Source organism: Cebus imitator, unplaced genomic scaffold (genome assembly GCF_001604975.1).
Source record: "Cebus imitator isolate Cc_AM_T3 unplaced genomic scaffold, Cebus_imitator-1.0 Scaffold40, whole genome shotgun sequence".
NCBI lineage: Eukaryota > Metazoa > Chordata > Mammalia > Primates > Cebidae > Cebus > Cebus imitator.
The window spans coordinates 155,910-179,687 of NW_016107355.1; the positions used below are offsets into that span (position 1 = coordinate 155,910).

At 33.2% G+C, this 23,778-nt stretch overlaps 1 protein-coding gene across 2 annotated transcripts in view; it reads right to left on the minus strand.

Moving 5' to 3' along the window:
• Window positions 1-23,778, minus strand: part of TLL1 (tolloid like 1) — a 239,333-nt gene that overhangs the window by 104,345 nt on the left and 111,210 nt on the right. For both annotated transcript variants that reach the window (XM_017525955.2, XM_037737571.1), the window contains 6 exons: window positions 23,620-23,730; window positions 19,940-20,020; window positions 18,170-18,322; window positions 17,534-17,651; window positions 6,674-6,852; window positions 2,165-2,270 (listed from right to left, as the gene is read on the minus strand). In XM_017525955.2, coding sequence (XP_017381444.1) covers window positions 2,165-2,270; window positions 6,674-6,852; window positions 17,534-17,651; window positions 18,170-18,322; window positions 19,940-20,020; window positions 23,620-23,730 — 748 coding nt within the window. The remainder of the gene's footprint in view (window positions 1-2,164; window positions 2,271-6,673; window positions 6,853-17,533; window positions 17,652-18,169; window positions 18,323-19,939; window positions 20,021-23,619; window positions 23,731-23,778) is intronic.

A 23,778-nucleotide genomic window follows, 5' to 3' on the forward strand; every position in this document is an offset into this window, starting at 1 on the left:
CATAGGCAAGGACTTCATGAGTAAAACACCAAAAGCAGTGGCAACAAAAGCCAAAATAGACAAATGGGATCTAATTTAAACTCCAGAGCTTCTGCACAGCAAAAGAAACAGCCATTAGACTGAATCAGCATCAACAGAATGGAAAACATTTTTTACAATCTACCCTTTGGACAAACGGCGAATATCCAGAATCAACGAAGAACTAAAACAGATTTACAAGAATAAAACAACCCATTCAAAAGTGGGTGAAGGACATGAACAGACACTTTTCAAAAGAAGACATTTATGTGGCCAATAAACATATGAAAAAATGCTCATCATCACTGGTCATTAGAGAAATACAAATCAAAACCACATTGAGATACCATCTCAAGCCAGTTAGAATGGCAATCATTAAAAAATCTAGAGACAACAGATGCTGGAGAGGATATGGAGAAGCAGAAAGACTTTTACACTGTTGGTGGGAATGTAAGTTAGTTCAACCATTGTGGAAGACTGTGTGGTGATTCCTCAAGGACCTAGAAATAGAAATTCCATTTGACCCAGCAATCCAATTACTGGGTATATATCCAAAGGATTATAAATCATTCTATTATAAAGACACATGCACTGTTTACAATAGCAAGGACCTGGAAGCAACCCAAATGCCCACTGATGACAGACTGGACAAGGAAAATGTGTCACATATACACCATGGAATACTATGCAGCCATAAAAAACAGTAAGTTCACGTACTTTGCAGGGACATGGATGAATCTGGAAACCATCATTCTCAGCAAACTGACACAAGAACAGAAAATCAAACACTGCATGTTCTCACTCATAGGTGGGTGTTGAACAATGAGAACACATGGACACAGGGAAGGGAGTGTCACACACTGGTGTCTGTTGGGGGGGACTATGGGAGGGACAGTGGGGGGTAGGGAGGTTGAGGAGAGATAACATGGGGAGAAATGTCAGATATAGGTGACAGATGGATGGAGGCAGCAAACCACATTGTCATGTATGTACCTATGCAACAATTCTGCATGATCTGCACATGTACTCCAGAATCTAAAGTACAATAAAATAAATATATGTGTATATTAAAAGCTTAAATTCAAGTTCTAGAAAAAATAGTCATTTGGACAGTTACTTATATTTTAACAAATAACTATGTATGTCTATAAATCATGTACTTTAGAAAAGAGTAATTTTAAAAATACAGTTAACATGAATTTTCTAAATAATAAACTTTGGTTTGGCAAAAATAGATAATTAATAAATGTATCAAGTATTAAGCTTTCTTTAACACATCATTCTCTACTTTTTACCAAGAAAGTTTTACAAAAACAGGTAAATAAATTTGAATATTTTTCCCTTTTCCTCAACTTGTCTTCAGAAATAGATGTTAATGAACTGTGAAATGGACATAAGTGGGCAAAAAAATGAGTTTAAATGACATATGAGTGTAAAATGGGCATAAATGGAAAAAAGGGTGAATTCAATGGTTTAACAGTTCCAAATTCCTTACCTGGGAACTATTTGCCTGATGACGTCATCTTTAGAATGAAGCATATCAAAACCCAAATTTATTGCATTCTTTAAAAGTAGCTTTAAGTCATTAATGAAATAATTGTAATGTTAATGAGTAATGAACTATAATTCTAAATTATGTGAGATAAAATATCTTTCTAATATGTTATTTAACAATTCATTTAGTAATATCAATTTTTGAACTTAAGTTGTACTTGAGCACTAGAAAATACACAGTATAAAGCACAAGTCACAAAGATTGTGACATTCCAACTGAACTGCTAGAGAACCTATTTAACTTATGAATATCCAATTTTCATTTAACAAGGCTTTGCCAATTTAATGTGCTCATTAGTTTGGTAATGCTTTTAATTCAAATTTTTAATGATTTAGAAATATAAAATTGTTTACATAATTTATACCATCTTAATTATCACTTTAAATTCATGTATCTATTAGAGAATGTAAAAATACATTTTCAATACTTGCTCTTGTCTATAAATGTTCATCAATTACTTTTCTACTTTATTTCTGTGGTGAGGCAGCAATATTTGAAAGTAATTGTAGTTCTAATGTCAGGCATTGCTTTGTGAGTAGCCAAATGGAGGAAGGGAATTAAAAGTCAAAAGGTATAACCTGAGACTCCAACCTTGAGAAGGTGTTCCTGGCATAGTGCATGATACTGTCAAAATCGTATCTTTCTCCAAGTGAGTTTACTTCTCCCGGCTCCATCTTCAGAAAATTGTACTCTTGACCTAAGAACCAGGCATAAACAAAATCTCAGAAGCCTTTTAACTGACAGAAAAGAGACCAGAAGGCCTTTCCTACACCTGCATCTGCTTTTTGTGAAATGATCTTGCTGACTGAATTTACATACAAACACACAGGCACATACAAAAAGCATCTGTCTTCACTCTAGCATCATGTTGAAAAGCAATATTGAATTGGAACAAAGTGTTAACTTCTGCACAAAGGTGAACTACCAAAAAGCATATATTGACTTTGTTTGATATATATGCTCTTTTAACACCTCATAATATTTATTCCTCTAAAATCTTACTGCATTTTTGGTAATATAGAAATAATTATAAAACGTTACATTTTCATCTAACGAGTTTCCCATTTTTATGATTAGATTTGTCAGTTCCCACATCTTCCTATTTGGTTTAATTCCTTTCTATGAAACAATGTAAAAAGATACAAAAACAATATTAGTATAAACAGAGCTCTGCAGGCTTTAGCTCCATGACTTCATCACTCAAGATATAAAAATAGCAGCAAATTCTCTACTTTCATTTAAAAATTAAACAAGTTTATTCATGATGAAAAGGCAGTTCTACTTTGAATTTAAGAACATGCTTGAGAACTTAAATTTTTTAAAATTTCCACACCTTTAGTTTAACTTCTGGATATCTTCACTTTTAATAGATTTTTCAACTGCCTGTTTGTATCTGTATTGTAGTATTATTTCTCAAAATTTGAAAAGAACACAAACTTAAATTCAATGGTTCCAGAAAGGAGCATTCCTTCAAAGAAAGTTTAAGTTTTGGTGACTCAGTTTTCACAATTGAAGTAACTAAAGGTTGTGCAAATCATATCCCTTATGTAACAAAAAGCTTTGAAACATCAAAATATAAAGAAAGATAAGCTATTGGAATTCCAAATCCAATTCTGGACCTAAAAATGGAACTATTATGCCATTCATCCACCTAGGTTTTTATTCCAATTGCCATATTTCAATTAAATATAAAAGATCACATTAATAAGAGTTTTCCTTGAGTGATGTCTCATGTGTTAAAGGAAATCTGGGGTATTCACCTGAAAATTAAGAATGAAGAATCAACCAGGAGTTAAAGAACCCAAGTCCCAGACCAAAGTGTTTTAGTCCTTCTTTTAATAAATTTACACAACTTAATTTAAAATTAACTAACCAAACCTTATAATGAAATATGTGCTCCACAAATCTCTGATAAGTCTATTTATGTTATGACCATTCTTGGGAAATATTCAACATTCTCTTCAACCCATGATAAAGGCAACTCTTAAAACTCTTGTCTCATAAGGAATCTGAAGTCTAGTATAACAAATCTATGATCAGATTTTCTAAAAGCTATGTATTTTATACTTATTAACCTGTAAGATTTCAATTCAGAGCATAATATGGGTCCAGATTCTCTAACTAAAACAAAATGTTCCATAAAAATTTCTGAAAGTAGAACATTAAGCAACTTTAGCGATACATTTTAATGCATCTAACTTGAGGACTTAACATCTATATGACACAATATTTTTTGTTAGTTAAAAACAACATAGCTGTACATAGTCCAAATAACAGAAAATTAGACATATTTCATGAAAGAGGGAAAAAGAAACAAAATACATAGCACTAACAGAAATCACATTTGACAATTTTTAAAATGGCAGGCATCCTTCTTAAAAGCATATTCTAACATGGATTAGAGTAACCTAATCCTTGTATCAATTTGGTTCCTATCATGATCATTAATTTTGCATATAAATAAAAAGCCAAAGTTTGTGCTTATTAGACATCATCCTTGACTAAGACTTGATGTTAAGTGCCTGAGTGACAGCAAATCATAAATCTATTGAAGATTACTCTCCAACATGAACACTTTCATACTGGAATTGCTCTGTTACAGTGGATCACATTATGCAAGAAATCTCACTCAATCATTTCTTTTTTCTATTGGCCATAATGTTTAGTCAAAATAAAATATTAAAAGCCATAATTTGCTTAGCACTGTTTTAGGATTATATGTTTATTTTTGCTACATATTATATACACTTTTTCCTTGTTTTCGATACACATTTATATTGAAACAAGGTCCTATTTTTAAGAGGAAGAAACATTTTTGAAAATTACATCTTTTATAAATTTTTTTCAGATAATACAATGTTTGGCAAATAGAGGGCACTAATAACTCTAGTTAACAGCCAACTTACCATTTATGTGGTAGTTGAAATAATTTTCAGATTTATTTTCTCTTTATTTCCCACCAAGTGATACATAGGATGAATCTGGATAGTCGACTTATACATTAGAGTGTTCTATATAGGGGAGTATACATTTTTTGTACTTATTTTTGATATCTAACTCTACAGATTACTTCATCCTTCTCAAAATTACTTATTTCCTTGGCTTCCAGGACACCACATTCCACTGATTTTTCTCTTACCTTTTAGGCAATACTTTCTTAGTCTTTTAGGACATACTCTACTAAATATTCCTTAAATACTGTTTTTACCCATTTTTTACCCTAGACCTTTTTTTTTCTTCTCCCTCCAGTTTTTCCCTAGTTAGTCAAATATATGCCAAATTTTTGTCTTTAGATATTTTATCTCTAGATACATCCTGAAGTCGAGACTCACCTTTCCTTTCTCTTCAAAATAAGGATCATACAAAGCCTTTTAAAATATGAGGATATGCTAAATGGAATCATTAATTGCCTTTCTTTTTCTCAAAAACATGCTGCTTTATCAATATTTCAATATCTCAAATGTTTCATGTGATGGTACTAACAGTCATCTTGTTGCCTAAAAAGAAAACTTTTGAAGATTTCCCCTTACATGATGATATTCCTCTTAAAATCTTTTTGAAAGGCTATTTCCTCTTCTTCCTCTTGACATGTGCTACCCTTACTAAGAACCTAGTCACCTCTCATGCCTACTCATGTAGGCTTCTATTAGGTTTCCTGGACTTCAGGCACATCCTGCCCCCCATACCCAGTTAATGATTGCTCTAAGACTGACTGTGAAAATGAGTTCTCTTTATTTTAATCTGAACTTTTCCTGCTTATAATCCTTCAAGTATTCCCCAGTAACTACAGAATAAAACCCGAATTTTCTCCCAAGGTTTACATCATAGAGAATCTTCTCTAAGAAAATGATAAGATACGAACTAATCCCACACTTCTAATTTACCATCAACCATAATGGTAAGATAAAAATAATTCAGTTTCCTGTAATTATAGATTTGCTCATGAAGTTTTTTTAGCTTGAAATTTAATCACTCTTCTGTCCACCTGAAATATTTCTACTTAAGTTTTAAATTTCCATCCTTTACAATTCCCTTGACTCACTAAGGCACTATTTGTCATGCTTTGCTTGGACTCTACACTATTCTCAACATATATTACTAACTACTGTCACTTTCTCACTCACTTGCAATCATATATATATATATATATATATATACATGTATATATATATATATATATGCGCATATATCCCACCCTAAGCTTTGTATTTTTCATGACAGTATCTTCAACACCTAATACTGACCTCAAAAATAATTGGCACCAAATATATAATGAGCAAATAAAGAGATCAGTACTGTTACTTACAGAAGGAATTCACTCTTTGTAACAAAACTGGTCATGAATAAAAATCAAAACACATTTTTACTTTGGATATGCTTAAAATACATGCTTATACCTTACAAGAAAATTCCAAACAACAGAATATTTTTGGCGACTGAAATAAACTGATCTTTATGCACATAAAAGTTAAATAGAAAGTCTTACTATGAGGCTGCTATCAAATATCAAGTATCGGGAGAAATATAGATTTTAATTAGAAATTATATTTCAATTACTGAAAACTTTCCTAAAAATTTGTCTTTAGGGTAGTCAACTTTAAGTGGAAAATCTCAGGAAAAAAAAAAACTATACTAGCTTAGAAATAACTCATTTCACTGAAATTTTCTCCAGAAATGGTACCTGGTAGATTCCTATGGTAGCAGCACGTTTTATGGCAAACTCTGGGTTCTTTTAAAATCCCTATAACATAAATTATAGAACTAAGCACAAAAAATGCTTATGTAAAAAAGAAACATTTAATAATTTTAATTTATGGTTCAATAGCTCAGACCCATACTTGGAAAGCACAGAAGTTTAGAAATAGAACAGCTAAACCTTATAAAGGAAAGCAAGTCCAGTAAATGCATGAACTCACACAGTCTCCAGGAAAAAAATTAAAATATAAAATCATCACAGGTAATTTTTAATCAAAGAAAATGTTACTCTGTTATATCAAAAATATAAGTTTACGTTTTTGGGAAAGTGAAACAATTAACTGCATAACTATGATTCAAAGATACCCAGTCAGCCTTAAACCCAACACATCCTATGCCTCTCACCTGGTTGGATGTTTTCTCTTATGATAGTTACATGGTTATCTCGATCTGGTCGTGTGTGTTCATGCCAAAAGCCTATGACATGGCCCAATTCATGAACAACAATCCCAAATTTATCACAGTTCTTGCCGATAGAGATTGCCTGAGGTCCATTTCCCCGCCGACCTACATAAGAGCAGCATCTGGAATAAAAGAGAAAGTGGAGATGGTGGTGGAAAGGTTGTGCCAGACAACTTAACAATATGGTAAATTTTTTGTAAAGAATAGAATAAAGTCCAATACATTCAGAGGCACAACAACCTTATTACTACATATGTCTAGTTTCTGGCAACCTTTCAAATTTAAGTATAACAAAAGTTTCCTTATAATCAGTTCAAGTGTTTTTGTAATTATCTATATATTAGAAATATGCTTACAACATTTTAGAAGCATTCAGAAATATGTCAGAAAAGAAAATAATTATGATGACAATTATATCATGATGATGATGTATTGCTGAAGACATATAATTAAGCTGAAGACATACTTACATATTTATTTCCAATATAATTTTATCCTCAGAATTCGTATTAATTACCAGGTTATTACTTTGTCGGTGTGGCTATCTGACAATAATTCAGCATCATTTCAGTATTAAATATAAAATTAAAGAAAGTTTATTTTTCCTCTGAGAAAAACAGAATTAAGCTTATTTATGAAAGGTGTTGGTTAATCAAAAAAAGAAATTACTTTTTCTACTCATGGAAGAATATTTTCTGTAAAAGAAAAGTTTCAAAGAAGTTAACTGAAGAAAATTATTTTTGGCTGGTTGCAGTTGCTCATGCCTGTAATCCTAGCACTTTGGAAGGCCAACCTGGGAGGACTGCTTGAGGTCAGGAGTTTGAGACCAGCTTAAGAAACATAGTAAGACCCCATCTCTACAAAAGAATCAGAAACTAGCTGGGCATGGTAGCGCAAGCCTGTAGTCCTAGCTACTTGAGAGGCTGAGGTGGAGGGATGACTTGAGCTCCCAGGAGTCTGAGTCTGTTGTGAGCTAGAATCATACTACAGCACTCCAGCCTGGACAAGAGAGCAAGATCCTGTGAAAGAAAGAAAAGAGGGAAGGGAAGGGAAGGGGAGGAGAGGGGAGGGGAGGGGAGGGGAGGGAGGAAGGAAGGAAGGCAGGCAGGAGAGAGAAAGAAAGAAAGAAAAAAAGAAGAAAGAAAGAAGAAAGAAAGAAAAAAGAAAAGAAAGAAAGAAAGAAAGAAAGAGAAAGAAAGAAAGAAAGAAAGAAAGAAAGGAAAGAAAGAAAGAAAGAAGGAAAGAAAGAAGGAAAGAAAAGAAAGATAAAGAAAGAAAGAGAGAGAAAGAGAAAAGAAAATTATTTTCAAAAGATGAATTACCTTAAGTTAATGGTTAACCAGTGTTAGGAACTGGATACTTATGTCCCCCCAAAATTCATATGTTGAAACCTGATCTTCATGGTGATAGTATTTGAAGGCAGAGCCCTTGGAAGGTGATGAGGGGATCATGAGGGCTCTGCCTTTATAAAGAGATCAGTGCCTTTATAAAAGAGGTCCCAGAGAGCCCCCCTGACTCCATGTACCATGTGAGAGCACAGCAAAAACACATCTCACATCCATCTGTGCACCAGAGCAGGCCCTTACCAGACACCAATTCTGCAGTGCTCAGCCTCCAGAACTGAGAAATGAATGTCTGTTGTTTAAGACCCACCCAGTCTATGACATTCTAACAGCCTGATCAGACTGAGACAAGTAGTGACGAAAAATCAACAACTAGTAGTAGTTAAATGAATGATATTTATGTGATTTGTGTCAAATGAGCAATCTAATAATTTAGATTGATTTTTTATTTCATCATCTGAAAGAATCTCCTGGACTGTCTAACAGAATGTGGAACATCCAGGAATGTCTTTCTGGAAATTTTCATCAATTGATTGATATTTATACATAATCAACAATGTTTTTTTCCTTCCTTTCCCCTTTCTCCTTCTCCTTTCCCCCCTCCCCTTCCCTTCCTTCTTTTGCTCTGTCACCAAGGCTGGAGTGCAGAGTCACGATCTCGGCTCACTGCAACCTTCACCTCTCAGGTTCAAGCAATTCTCCTGCCTCAGCCTCCTGAGTAGCTGGAATTACAGATGCCTGCCACCACACCTGGCTAATTTTTGTATTTTTAGTAGAGACAGAGTTTCACTGCGGTCATAAACTCCTGACCTCAGGTGATCAACCTGCCTCGGCCTCCCAAAGTGCTAGGGATTACAGGCATGAGCCACTGTGCTCGGTCTCAATGATGTTTTTCTATCCAAAATTTAGAAGTTCCATTTAGTCACTGTGTGTGTATGCACGTGTACATGTGTCAGTGTGTGACAGTCCCAAATATTCTAGGGACACAGGGTGAGAGACTGAGCACACAAAATGCTCACTTTAAAATAATTTTTAAATGGCATAATATTATAGTAGCGAATTAAAATGACATCAATAGCACAGCAGTAGAGGGCACTAAATAGGTGGCTTTGAATAGTTGGGATAATGATGCATCAGGCATTGCCAAACACCTTTTCTGATTTATTAAATTGAAAGAGCAAATTGTCGAAAACTGATTGACCGAATGATTAACAGGAATTTCACTACTTCAGTTCCTGGGGTAAGCACATTTGACAGCCCTTTTGATTTTCTACAAATGTAAATCCTTATCCCCCTCTCACCCTACCCATTTTTTAATTTTCTAATTGTTTCTGTAGGCTGTAAACAACTAAGTATTTTCATCCATACTATACCAGTTAGATGAACAAATTTGTATTCATTATTAATAAATTTATTATAGCAGTTAACTGAGTTTAATAAATCAGTTATACAAAGAATAAAGAGGTAATTCGTGGGTGAAAGAGGAATCAGTAAAGTTTGTTTTTACCCCAGGTCGGTTTTTTTTTTAATAATATGCTTTAATTCATATATAGGTACTTATTAAATATTCAAATATTTATTACATGCCCAAAAATGTATTAGATCCAGAAAAACACAAAATTTTCAAATTTTGGAGAGATTTAAACTAAAATAGTTGCTACCTTAAATCAATAGTAATGAAAAATTACCCATATTGAGTCATTCTTGCTGGTTTTATTCAGAGAATAAAGTTTTTTGCAAGTCAAAATGTGGTAGACAGTAAATCAGTGTGGTCAATTTATTTCCTCTAAAACATCCTTTTTAGCACAATTGCACTCATAGCAATTTCCTATAAGATGGGGTTTTACAATGGAAAGAAAAAATAGACTTCACACTGCCTTATTCAGAGGTATTATTTTACAATGGTCCTGAGAATAAAACAAAAATGTGGTGTTTTGATCCCTAATTAAAGGTCTTGGGGAAAGATCAATTCTAGACTCTCAGATTAAGAAAATAACTACATATATGCTTAGACAAATATTAGTCATGGAACGAAAAGGGTAATGTGTAATTTTTAATGTGATTTTAAAATGTCTAAATATTATCTTAGTTTCTAATGTTATCCAGGTTTGATGCCATTTTATTGTATATGACTGCTGGATTTTTGTTTCTCATTTGTGTGCCACTTTTAAAGTCTGGACATTTTAAGGTCTACCTGTGTAGCCTAACACAACCTTTCCCCATCAACAGAAAAGCCTAACTTCTCCATAGTCATAGATGGTAATCAGGTAAATCAAAATATTCTACTTTCTACTTTTGCCTTGGGTTGGTAGACCAAAACCCCTTTGGAACAGTATTTGGTAGACCAAAACCCCTTTGGAATAAAACCCCTTTGGAAGCTAATCCATTAGATCATCCATGAAGGTAGAACTGGTTCTGCCTTTTCATGTGCTATATTTGAAATAGTTTCAAATCACCACATATCTTTTCATTAAAACAACTCGGTTTCTTTTTTATTTTGATTTAATAGGTTTTCCAGGGCTGAGCATGGTGGCTCATGCCTGTCAAACCAGAACTTTGGAAGGCTGAGTCAGGTGAATCGCTTGAGCCCAGGAGTTTTAGGCCACCCTGGGCAACAACTCAAAAAAAAAAAAAATTTAGGCCGGGCGCGGTGGCTCACGCCTGTAATCCCAGCACTTTGGGAGGCCGAGGCGGGTGGATCACGAGGTCAAGAGATCGAGACCATCCTGGTCAACATGGTGAAACCCCGTCTCTACTAAAACTACAAAAAATTAGCTGGGCATGGTGGCGCGTGCCTGTAATCCCAGCTGCTGGGGAGGCTGAGGCAGGAGAATTGCCTGAACCCAGGAGGCGGAGGTTGCGGTGAGCCGAGATCGCGCCATTGCACTCCAGCCTGGGTAACAAGAGCGAAACTCTATCTCAAAAAAAAAAAAAATTTAAAAGTTAGCTGAACTTTGTAACTGATATGATGTAACTCTGTGTCCCAACACAAATCTCTTCTTAAATTGTAATCCCCACATGTCGAGGAAGGGGATCATGGGGGTGGTTTCCCTTATGCTGTTCTCAGGATAATGAGGGAGTTCTCAAGAAATCTGATAGTCTAAAAGTGACAGTTTCCCCTGCACTCTCTCTCCTGCTGCCTTGTAAAGAGGTTATTTTCTTCCTGCTTTGCCTTCTTCCATGATTGTAAGTTTCCTGAGGCCTCCTCAGCCATGCAGAACTGTGAGTCAATTAAACCTCTTTCTTTATTAATTACCCAGTCTCAGGTAGTTCTTTGTAGCAGTGTGAAAGCAGACTAATACAGAAAATTGGTAACGGGTAGAGCACCACTATAAAAATACTGGAAAATGTGGAAGCGACTTTGGAACTGGGTAATGGGCAATGCTTGGTACAGTTGGAGGGGTCAGAAGAAGACAGAAAGATGTGGGAAAGTTTGGAACTTCCTAGAACTTCCTAGACAAAGACCTTCTAATAAATTATTTTTTTCTGCTTAAGCTAGCCAGTCTCTGTTGTTTGCAAAGAAGAATCCTGGCTAGCATACCTTCTCTGCCTAAATACATAACCTCCTTGAGGAGAGAAAACATCTTTGTTCAACTTTATATTCCCAAAAGTTAGTATGTAAGTAGGACTAAAGGAGAATTCAACAAGTATAGGATGAGAAAGTGTCTACTTTTATAACCTGAATAACCAAATAGAACAAAGTTAAATACCACTTAAACATAAAATTTAAAGATTAAACGGTTAACTGTAATTTTTTTGTTTATTTTTTGGCAATCATGAAAGCTAAGTAGATTTTTTTTTAAAGTAAGATTGGTCCAACAAAAATATCTAATAAAAGAAGAGAAGCCATATAAATAGAATATGTTTAACTATATAAGGTTACATAATAGACTGGGGTAATAAACATATGAATGAATATCTCACAAAGAATGAAATCAATCTCTGTCATAAAATGATCTCACATTTTGCTAATATTAATCATCTTGCAAAATAAATAAATGTCACTGATGACAATAACTATTCATTGAAAAATTCTTAGTTGAAAAAAAATAAGGAAAAGAAGAAATAAGGCAGAGAACTTCCCTCTTTTATCTGTCTCTATAAGGATAATTAGCTGAGAAAGTCTGATGATCAGTCTGCTAATCAGCTGCAACCGAGTTCTCTCATGTTGTTGTATTAAATGCAAATGTAAAAACAATACTTATAGCTCAGTTCAAACCTTATCAATATGAGGGTGAGGGTTAAAGCATATGTCCCACTGCAGATGAATCAAAGAGATCATGTATTTAGAAACAAGCATGTGCCTATGTATACAAACATGCCTACAGTCATATACAAACTATACTTGTAATACAATTTAAGAAGAGGAAATGCACTGGAGCTAGCTGGTAAAGAGTCCTGAACTCCACATTTTGCTTATTATATTTTATTACTTTCCCATCTACCAAAGGCCTGACGTGGAATATGTACCAATAAATTTTAATTGCATAAGAGCAGACTACAGTGGAATAAGGTGGAAAATATTTAATGTTCTAAAAGACAGATAGTTTCATATATAACAGTCCTTCCTATAAATATGGGCAAAATTATTTTAGCTGTGAGTTTAAAAAATTGCAAAAGTTCCCAGTTGCCTAACTTAGTCGGAGAGCTAAATGAAAGTGGTAAAAGCATTATTAAGTGGTAAGATGTGTTTCTTATCAGATTAAAGTTAGAAATAGAATTGATGTATGTTGCTGTCAATATCAATGACACTACTTTGCAGGCTCTCAATGAACAATTACACTAGATATTACCAAATGCTACACATTTATTACCACATTATTGCCTTTTATTATGAGATAGAAGACCCAATATTGAAGCCCAATAGGAGTGTTAATGTATTTGACTTGGCAAGCATCTTATTCTAGTTGAGCTTAAGTAGTTGTGCACACCAACTACCAAGCTCATTAATAATTTAAATGAATTTTTATGAGATTTAAGTGAGGCATTATCATAAAAAAATCATTGTGAAACATCATGTTTTATGAAACTGTGGTCAATAATAATAATTTCAATTGAAGTTAGAATGATTATAATGTTTTGCTAGCAAGTGATCAATTCCTATACAAGTATCATCCTTTCTAGTACGAAAAACACAACACAGAGAAAACTTCAAACTGTAAAATGAGTAGCAAGATAAATTACTGAAAATCAGCATTACTGCATTACTATGATAAAAATCACAAATATATGTATTCATTAATACATATATGTATACACATGTACAAATATATATCAATACATATATTTTATATTATATGCCTCTCTATATAGATGTATATATTAATTAATACACATATATGTATATATTCATACTCAAGAGGCTAACTTCAGGAGTGCAATTACAGATTTAATTTTTTTGGGCAAGCCACAACTTTAGTTTTCACGTTTCTAAAATAATTGAAATACATGTCCTTAAATATCTCCTAATGTCTCACAGTCTTTTAGTGCAAAATATCCCCTTAATGTCTCACAACTTTTCAGTGCAAAATATAAATTCTTAACCATCTTTTGTTGTGTGTGAGGATTGTGCATAATGTACTTACATAATGTTTGTCATAATAAATGTATTTATTATGAATTAATTATGAATTTATTAATTCATAATAAAATAAATATTTATTTATTTATTTTGAGACAGAATCTTCCTCTGTTGCCCAGGCTGGAGTGCAGTGGCATGATCTCAGCTCACTGCAATCTCTGCCTCCTGGGTCCCAGTGACTCTTCTGCCTTAGCCTCTCAGTAGCTGGGGTTAAAAATGCACACCACCACACCTGGCTAATTTTTGTATTTTTAGTGGAGACAGGTTTCACCATATTGGCCAGGCTGGTCTCGAACTCCTGACCCCAAATGATCCACCTGCCTCAGCCTCTCAACGTGTTGGGATTACAGGCATGAGCCACCGTGCCCAGCTATTTAAATGATGTTTAAATTATCAATACTTTCTTGATCACCTACATGTAAAGTAGAGGGCTGTGTGTCATGAGGGACATAGAGGTAAGCTACCTATTCTCATCAAGAAAGACAGACATTTGGACAAGCTGTGGTAATATTATGATTACAGCTAAGGGTAGAGGAAAATCCTACTGTAAGCAGTTCAGGGATGGGTAAGAATGAAAGATGTGAAAGATTTCCACTGATAAAAAAAAAGATATAGGGATTCCAAGCAGCAAACTGTCATGAGCAAAAACATGAAGATGTGATAGTGAATGGTGAAAAACAGTTTGGCAGGATAAAACAAGTGAAACGGGAAATTACAAAAATGAAGAAAATATAATTTATATAAATATAAATTTATTGCAAACAGAAATTAGGCAATAAAATAATAAGTGATCAGAACTTTGGATGTGTTTTACAAAATTGATGTGTGGGAAGAAGGAAAGATGTATTGATCTGAATGGATTATGTATTTAGGAATATGTAAGATGAACTTATATCCATTTGTATTAGATAACCAGAAAGATGGAAAGATAGTCTAGATTTGGATCTTTTAAATATTAAATAGATAAGATGGGGAGGTATTTCAAATGTAACCAAAACATATCAAGCAAAAATTAAAGTAATTTAGAAAGAAACACTGCTGAATAAGTCATAAGTAAAAATGTATGGAACTATACAAAAATATCTAGGTAACGATGTATAATTTTTCTCAAAAACCCCCAGATAGGCCAAAAATAAAAATATGTTACATTAAATTAAGTAAGTGTTCTAGGAAAATATGGTAAGACAAAGATGACATAATGCCCCCCCTCCAAGACCTTGAAACTATACATATTTCCCCCAAAAGTACACATCATTAGGGCAAGAATTATATCCTCAAAAAAAATCAAGCATTTATTTTGAATTACTTTTATGAAATGCACTACACGGTATTCATACAGTGATAGCAGTTTAGAAAAAAGTCTACTTCCTAGAATAATTTCAGCCAATAAATTTCAGAAGGACTAAAATATAAGAACAGCATTAGAAAACCCTTATTCTGCAATGAAAGGTACATTTACAATGTAAGGACCTGGCTGTCACCACTTTAATCCACTGATCAATCACAGAAGCACCTGTTAAAGTGGCAGGTCCAGTGTCTTCAAATATGATGCAGTATCAAGTAGTCAGTATACCCTACTGTGTGTTCTTAGCAAGAAAGCTGAATTTAATCAAATCTCTAGACATAAATTCCAATTAATTAGAAATACAGGGAGACAAGTTTGAAAACTTGTACAATAAAAAGTCTTCTAAAGTATACAACATTGCATGGGGAGCTACCAGAATTGTATCTTGGCTGGATTATAGGATTTCTGGAGAGACGTAGAGGCTGAAAATGGAAGGTGTGGTAAGTTCATGGCATTCATTAAATGTTGTATCAAGGAATTCAGATTTTATTCTAAAGCCAGCATTTCTCATAATGTTCTGGAACATTGATGTATTTTCTTCACTTTAAAAAGGGTAGAATGGGTATTCCCTTTTAAAATAAGTGTAGAAAACATGTTCCTTTTAATTAATTAAATATTAATAGTGTTCATGGACTGGTGTAGTGGTGCATGGCTGTAATCACTGCAATTTGAAAGGCTGAAGCAGGAAGACTGCTTGAGGCCAAGAGTTCAAGACCAGCTAGGCAATACAGCAAGACCCTGTCTCTATTAAAAATAAAAAATTAGAGGCTGGGCACAATGGCTCATATCTGTAATCCCAGCACACTGGGAGACCAAAGAAGGCAAATTGTTTGATCCCAGTTGTTTGAGATCAATACAGGAAGACCTCATCTCTACAAAAAATCAAAAGAACTATCCAAGAAGTGTGGTGCACACCTGTAGCACCAGCTACTCGGGAGGCTGAGGTGGGAGAATCACCTGAGCCATGGAAGTCGAGGCTGCAGTCAGCCATGACTGTGCCACTGCACTCTAGCCTGGGTGACAGAATGAAACTCTGTCTAAAAAAAGAAATAAAAGATAGCTAGGCATGCTGGCACAGGCCTGTAGTCCTAGCTACTCAGGAGGCTGAGGAAAGAGGATCATTTGAGCCTCGGAGCTAAGATCAATCATGCAACTGCACTTCAGCCATCACAACAGACTGAGACACTGTCTCAACAAGTAATAATAATAATGATGATGTGCACTAGCACCCTGATGTAGAAATACCTATTGAAATTTAACACAACATTTCTAACTTGCAGATATATAGAGAGACAATTACTTTAGATATATATGTAACTTATATATCCATATAGACAAGTATTTTCTGTATATATCTTACATATCTATATATAGAATTTATAGATATAAATCTATATACTTTATATATTATATATATTTTATATATCTATATATAACTTATATATATCTATATAGAAAGTATTTGTCAATATAGATATCTATGTAGAAATGTATCTTATTTAGATACATTAGATATCTCTTATTTAGATATATATCTAAATATATAATATATATCTATAATATACTTATATATATATAAAGAATATATCTAAATATATCTATAATATATATCTATAATGTATTTAGATATATAAAGATATATAGATGATGTACATTAGCACCCTGTTGTAAAAATACCTATCGAAATTTAATACAGCACTAACAACTATATATAGATATAGATCTATTTAGATATATCTATGTATAGATGTAAATCTATATCTTATAGATCTATATCTATATAGAAAGTATTTTCGATATAATAGAAACTTACTTACTGCACAGATTTTAGAAGCAGCACAACAGAACCCTTAGGCAACTATACTAAAGTTTCTAGCTCAGGTGAGTGGGATGTTGGCAATGGCACTGTTAGAAAGTAACTGTGCAGCCATAAAAAACCATGAGTTTGTGTCCTTTGTAGGGACATGGATGAACCTGGAAATCATCATTCTCAGCAAACTGACGCAAGAACAGAAAATCAAACACCTCATGTTCTCACTTACAGGCGGGTGTTGAACAATGAGAACACATGGACACAGAGAGGGAAGCATCACACACTGAGGTCTGCGGCAGGGAACTAGGGGAGAGACAGCAGGGGAAGGGTGGGAAGTTAGGGAGGGATAACATGGGGAGAAATGCCAGATATAGGTGATGGGGAGTAAGGCAGCAAACCACATTGCCATGTATGTACCTATGCAACAATCCTGCATGTTCTTCACATGTACCCCCAAACCTAAAAAGCAATAAAATATATATTAAAAAAAAGAAAGAAAGAAAGTAACTGGGGTGGTAGAAAAGAATACCCCTGCAGTAGATACCCAGATTTCTGCGATCAAAGAATACACATACCTAATATATAATATTTTTTACATAAAATCCAGACATCATCGTGGCCAAAATACAAAGCAAGCCTTAAGAAATAAATCTTACCTGTGGACATTTAATTTTTTTTCTTTTAATTTTATTTCCCTTAAGTCAGTCCCTAGTTTACTTACCCACAAGGCCTATGGGTGAACACAATGTAACTCTCTTCATCACTTCTTTCTATGAAAGTCATGCATGTGTGCTTTTCCCAGTGCCTCATGGCCTGCTTGAACATGGCTTGCTGGCTGCCTGAAAAAATGTGTGATGTTAATAAAACAGTGGCTGCCCCAGAAAGAATGCTTCTTGCTGGGTCCTCTACCCTAAGTCTGGCTGAGCAGTGCAGAATGCCACCACTATCATCAGCCAAAGAATACTAGTTTATGGCACCACAAATGAGTCATTGTTAAGAACAGACACTCACTTTATAATCAGAGGGCTAAAGCTTACTATCTCTACAAATATGTGTTTACAAGGCTCTATAAATGAAACATACATTCTTCCTGTCAGTTGAAGAGAGATCAACTTCCAAATTTAATAGGCACATCTGCAACGCTGTTCAAAAACCAGAACAGTGCTTTAAACTCTTAGAACACAAGACTAAAGATATTTTTTCAGTTTCAAAGACACTCTACACTAGTAACCTAAGTTAATGCAGTATTTTCCAACCTTGACTTAATACTGTGTATCCTATTCTATAAAAATAGACACTTAATCTGTGTGAAAGTTTTTATTTCTTTATCAAAGCAGACACTCTGGGAGTGTCTTACCAGTGAAGTTGCCTCCTATAACATAAGGAATAACGCCTCCAGGCCATATTCTTTCCGTTCTTGATGTAGCGGCTCTGGGAACTCGATTTTTCTCATTTTGTCCTGAGAACTGTAGGGGTACTTTTCCCTTAACTGTGTTATTTTGCTCCAAGCCTGCAGTGACATTTAAAACATTCTGTGAAACAGAAGTTCTTGGTCAGCGAATCATTTACCTCTTAAAGGACAAAAGTTAAAATGTCTTATTTACATATTTTTTGTATAAATGCTGAAAGTCAAAATGCATTAAAGAAAAATTTCAGTTATATGATATACTGGAAAAAAAAGCACTAAAATATGTAAATATTTCATGTCAAAATACAATTTCCTCATATTCTGTGAGTATTTTGTTGAATTTTTTTATTAATATCCATACAACAGACTAAGTGGATAGAAGTCAGGCAGGCTCACAGGCCATAAAAAATCTGTTTTCTGTTTCCTGTCTTGCTAGCTCACTAACAATTCACCAAAAGTTAGAACAGATTTTGTTTAATAAAGTCTCATGATATTTAAGATTCTTGTTATTCCTGCCAGTCCCTAATCCTTCAAATCTAAACTGATATTCTATAGCACAGCCTAAAATTATGAATATTACATTATACAGATAGTAAATGAAGTAACATTAAGACAGACATGGTCTCAGCCACCTGTACCAAAAGCTATCTCCATTCCAGTTTCTTCAGGATTCAGATTAAGGTCTGCAGCGGGATTTAGAGGTCAGCACGCAACATGAACAAAATGCATTCTATTCTGGAGCAGCTTTCAAGTCTACAGCCTTTTCCTTTTCTTGGTGGCCTTTCATGATATTTTTGTTGCTGTTTTTCCTAAATTTATGTGATTATTCTTTCTCATCTGTCACTGTCAATATGAATATCCTACCACTGGTATATACTTTGACACAACAACTAGGGACACTGTCCCTAACATATCTGTCTTTTCAATAGCCTGGAGCAAAGTGTCTTTGCTTGGGAAAATTATTCCTTGGAAGTATGTACTTGGAGCATTATTTAATAATCCATCAATTTAAGGAGTGTTAGAATATGAGCTATGCACATGGGACTTTTAAAAAAACCCCAAAAATCTACAAATAGCTTATAATACATTCAATACTGTAAATATTAACTAATTATAAACCAGAGACAGTTTTTCTGAATGTTTGTATATGTTTATATATATATAAACACATATATAAAAATATATATTAATAAACATATAAATATATGATTTATATATATAAATGATTATAAATAGTTTTATAAATAGTTGTATATCATAGTTATATACATTTATAACTATTTTATATTTTTTTGATTGGTCAAAAACATTTTAACTTTTTTAATCCAGTAATTAGTTTTTTCATTTTAAGTAGATTTTATTTCAAAACAAATAACCATGATATTTTTTCATTTGATTACAATTGATGCAACTCCAGGGTTTCTAAAAATACCTTGGTGTGATGCCCAATTGACTGGATATAAGCATTAATAATAAAATAATCACTTGATATATGTTTTAACAAAGAGAGGCTTAAAACAAAGAAATATTTCAAATTATTCCAAATGATTTCTAAAGGGCTTTGATTAAATATGAGCTAACAAAATAAAATTTTTTAGAATATATCCCTTACATAGTTCACATAATAATGGCACACTGATTTTAATAAACTGAACTGCTATGAGTATAATATTTACTGTACATCAAGTCAAGTGTTTGCAACTTTAAACATTGATATACCAAAGCCAATTCTTCTTATCTTCTCTATAAGTTGATAGAGGGCCCCTCGCTTCTTTGACATAGCATGGTCTCCAAGTCCACCTTAAAGAATAAAAGGTAACAATTAGGTTAAACTCAAAATATGTTAAAATTATTGCAAATAAAAAATAGTCATAGGCAACATTGATTTCTCTTTGGCCATTTTTATGTGGTCTTAAAGTGTTAAAATTATGAATATCCATGAATCTTTGAAGAGGGTAAAAATTCTACAGCAACCAGTGTTGGTAACTAAAATAAGGGGATGGGGAGACTCAGAGAGCAATTTAAATGACTTTATTTGGACATCATGACAATTGAGTCATCTATTGATAATTTGAAACATTTTTCTTTACTGTGACCTTGACATCACATAGTGTTCTATAGAATGGCAGCAAGTTGCTCTGCCTGTTGATTGCATGCCAGCTATTTCCCCAATGCAAACTGAATATTTTCAGAGGCCAAATAAGCAAATGGAAATAAAAACATTAAAAGAGCAAATGTGTAGTGCAAGTTTTCCTCCAAAGCTTCCATTGATTTCAAAAACTTTTTAAAATCATATGACATTTTGAAAATCTAGTTGAATTTATAAAACTCAATAACACAATTTGGAAAAAGCCACAAGAATCCAAACGAATGTTCAGCTGCAAAATATATTCTGTTACACTGTGTAATTTGAAAAATTTATAAAAGACAGAGTGTAAAAAAAGTCTGTAGTGCAAAAGGAATAAGAAAGGGTAGAAATAAGGCAATATGTGTTCTTGCAATTTTACCAACAAAACCTAGAAAAGGTAGATTCCTGTCTTAAGTCAGAAAGCAGAGTATTTCTCCAGATTATCATTCAGGGCTTTTATAAAATGCTGCTCTCAGTTTTGTCACCTATTTTCTCTGTTCTCCTTGAATTTTTATTAGACAAATAAGAAAGAGTTATCATTTAACAAACAACCAATATAACCACTAATGACATGTTAAAAAGTGCCTATGAATTTGTACTAACACGGAGTGTGTATGGTTCATAGAGTATCTTTGGGCTAAGGTAAAGAAAGCAGTAATTTCATGAAGAAAACAAACTATTCACAAATCACTTGAATAGATCCCCCTAGTATCTATTTTTTATTTAAAATTAATACTGAACATAATTACCTAGATTGAAACTAAAAAATAATAATAAAATCTATAGCCATGTAAGTCTCTTAAAAGAAAAATCAAATAAGTCCTTATAAGGCAAATAAGTTAGAATGCTTTTTCACTGACTAATAATCTACTTAATTGCTTGCATTACATGGCCACATATTTGCCATGCATCTTGAGAAACATTTTTGAAATTTTTTCATTGCACATTTTAGAAAGATGAGGTAATACTTACATACATTCATTCCTAAGCAATGAAGAAAAACATTTTCAAAGCATGGCATCACATCTATGATGTTTGAAATGACCATTACGTAACAACTATATTTATATTATATTGTTTGAAATTCAACTGAATAGTGTAAGTTACTATCGAACTTTCAAACATGTGCCTTAGACAGAAGAATTTCAAATATATTTTTTTTTTTGACAAGGAGTTTCTCTCTTGTTGCCCATGCTGGAGTGCAATGGCACGATCTCTGCTCACCACAACCTCTGCCCACCCCGGGTTCAAGCGATTCTCTTGCCTCAGCCTCCTGACTAGCTGAGATTACAGGCATGTGCCAACACACCTGGTTAATTTTGTATTTTTAGCATAGACAGGGTTTTTCCATGTTGGTCAGGCTGGTCTTGAACTCCCAACCTCAGGTGATTGCCCACCTCGGCTTCCCAAAGTGCAGGGATTACAGGTGTGAGCCACTGCACCCAGACAGAATAAATGTCTTTATTATTATCAGTATAATCTGTTTTATTCTATGTCTAAAATAACATTTTTTCTTCCAATTGTTACAGTCTCTGAGTTTAACAATAAATAAAATTAAAGAACAATATTAAAAAATTTTTAAATCATAGAGAATTAATGCCTTCAAAATAATTGGAGAAGGCAGGTCAAAGAAATGATTTAAAGCTTAGAGCTAATGAAAATTTTAAAAGAAGTTGGAAATGAAACTTATAATAAACCTAGCAGTTTATTGTTATATCATTGCTCTACTTTCCAGAATATGTTGCCTCCATGACAGCATTACAGGTGATAGATACAGCAACTGAATATTTGGGCAATGACCATAATCTACAGGATACACTATCTGTGATGACACTATGCAGCAAGATTAGCCCCCGTATTGATATATGTTTCAGAAAATATTGTCACTATGCATAACAAACAACAAAGCACACTATCTTTAAATAGTATGTGTTATTATTTTAGATGGATTTCTTAGGCTTTCTCTTATATACCTACAATTTTAAATACATGATCATGGTTTTTGATTATATAGAATAATATCCTTATTCTTACAAAGTGCATGCTAGACTACCTAATGATATTACGGTGTTGTGTTTCCTGCAATTGACTTCAAATTTTGTTTTAAGCACACTTATGCATGTATGCACACACACACACATACACACACATGCTCAGTGAAAATAATAAACTATTAAAAACTGCTGAATCTAAGAAGTAAGAGTACCACTATTCTACAATCTAAGGAGGTAGAAATATTTCTATATATTTAAAACTGGTCATAGAAAAGAGTTGCAAAAAAAAAAATAAATAAATAAATCGGGCAAAGTAAAAAGTCACAGTAAAAAGTCTTAAGTCCTTAATATATATTTATGTTAGATACCAGAAAGGACTACATATGGTATTTTCCACAGAATAGAAGAAAATAAAAATACTAAAAAGCGAGAATGCAATGAAATCAAAAGCATGACATGAAATAAAAGTTTTAGCTGTTAATATAATTACAAAAAAATTTAAACTTTCCAACCTCGCAATTCTCTCCAAAACAGTAAACAGAGTAAAAATTTTACCAAGATACAATAATGAATTTTTAAATTTTAAATTAAAAAATTTTTAAATGAGAACTGAAATAATCTTTTACATATATCAAGTTTCATACAGGCATAATGTAAACATGTTCAAATCAACTAAAATTAAAATTGCCTTCTGGGGTTTTCACAAAAATTATATATATATATATATATATATATATATATATATATATACACACATTTTCCAAATATGTTTCTATATAATTTCTCTACTAATAATTCATATTTTGCAACTCAATATCCAAATGACAGGCAACTTAGTATAATACTAAAGAGGATGAAATCTAGCTTTTCTCAGAATTGAATTCCGATTCTGACATGGCCACTTCCTGATGATGTGACAATAAGAAAGCTATATAGTCTTCTAAATCTCAATCTGCTAAATTCTAAAATCATAGTAATATTAGTAGCTACCCTGATGGGGTTGTTATGAAGATTCAGAGAGTTAATATCTGCAAAGCACTTAAACCAGACCTAGTATGTAGCAAATACTACAACATGTTTGGTAAAAAATAATAATAATAATAATTAATAAAATTAAAACTGTGAATAAAACCTGCATTTCTAAATATGTATATTTGTGTATAGGAAGTCAAAAGTTGATTAACAGGAGACTAAAAATGATCTGAATATATTTATAGCATTTCAAGAGTATATTTACCCCAAAATGAAGACAAATTTTCTTAAACAATCAACCATACCTGTGGTATGTCCAAGGTTTCCAAAGGGGTTCTGTGTAAGGTCAATTGTGCTATCTATTTGAAAGATATTTAAGTCTTCATCATCTAAGGCAATATCACCCCAAAATATAGCTAAAAAAGAAAAGTTGAATTAAAATGTAAAATATTTCAGTGAAATCA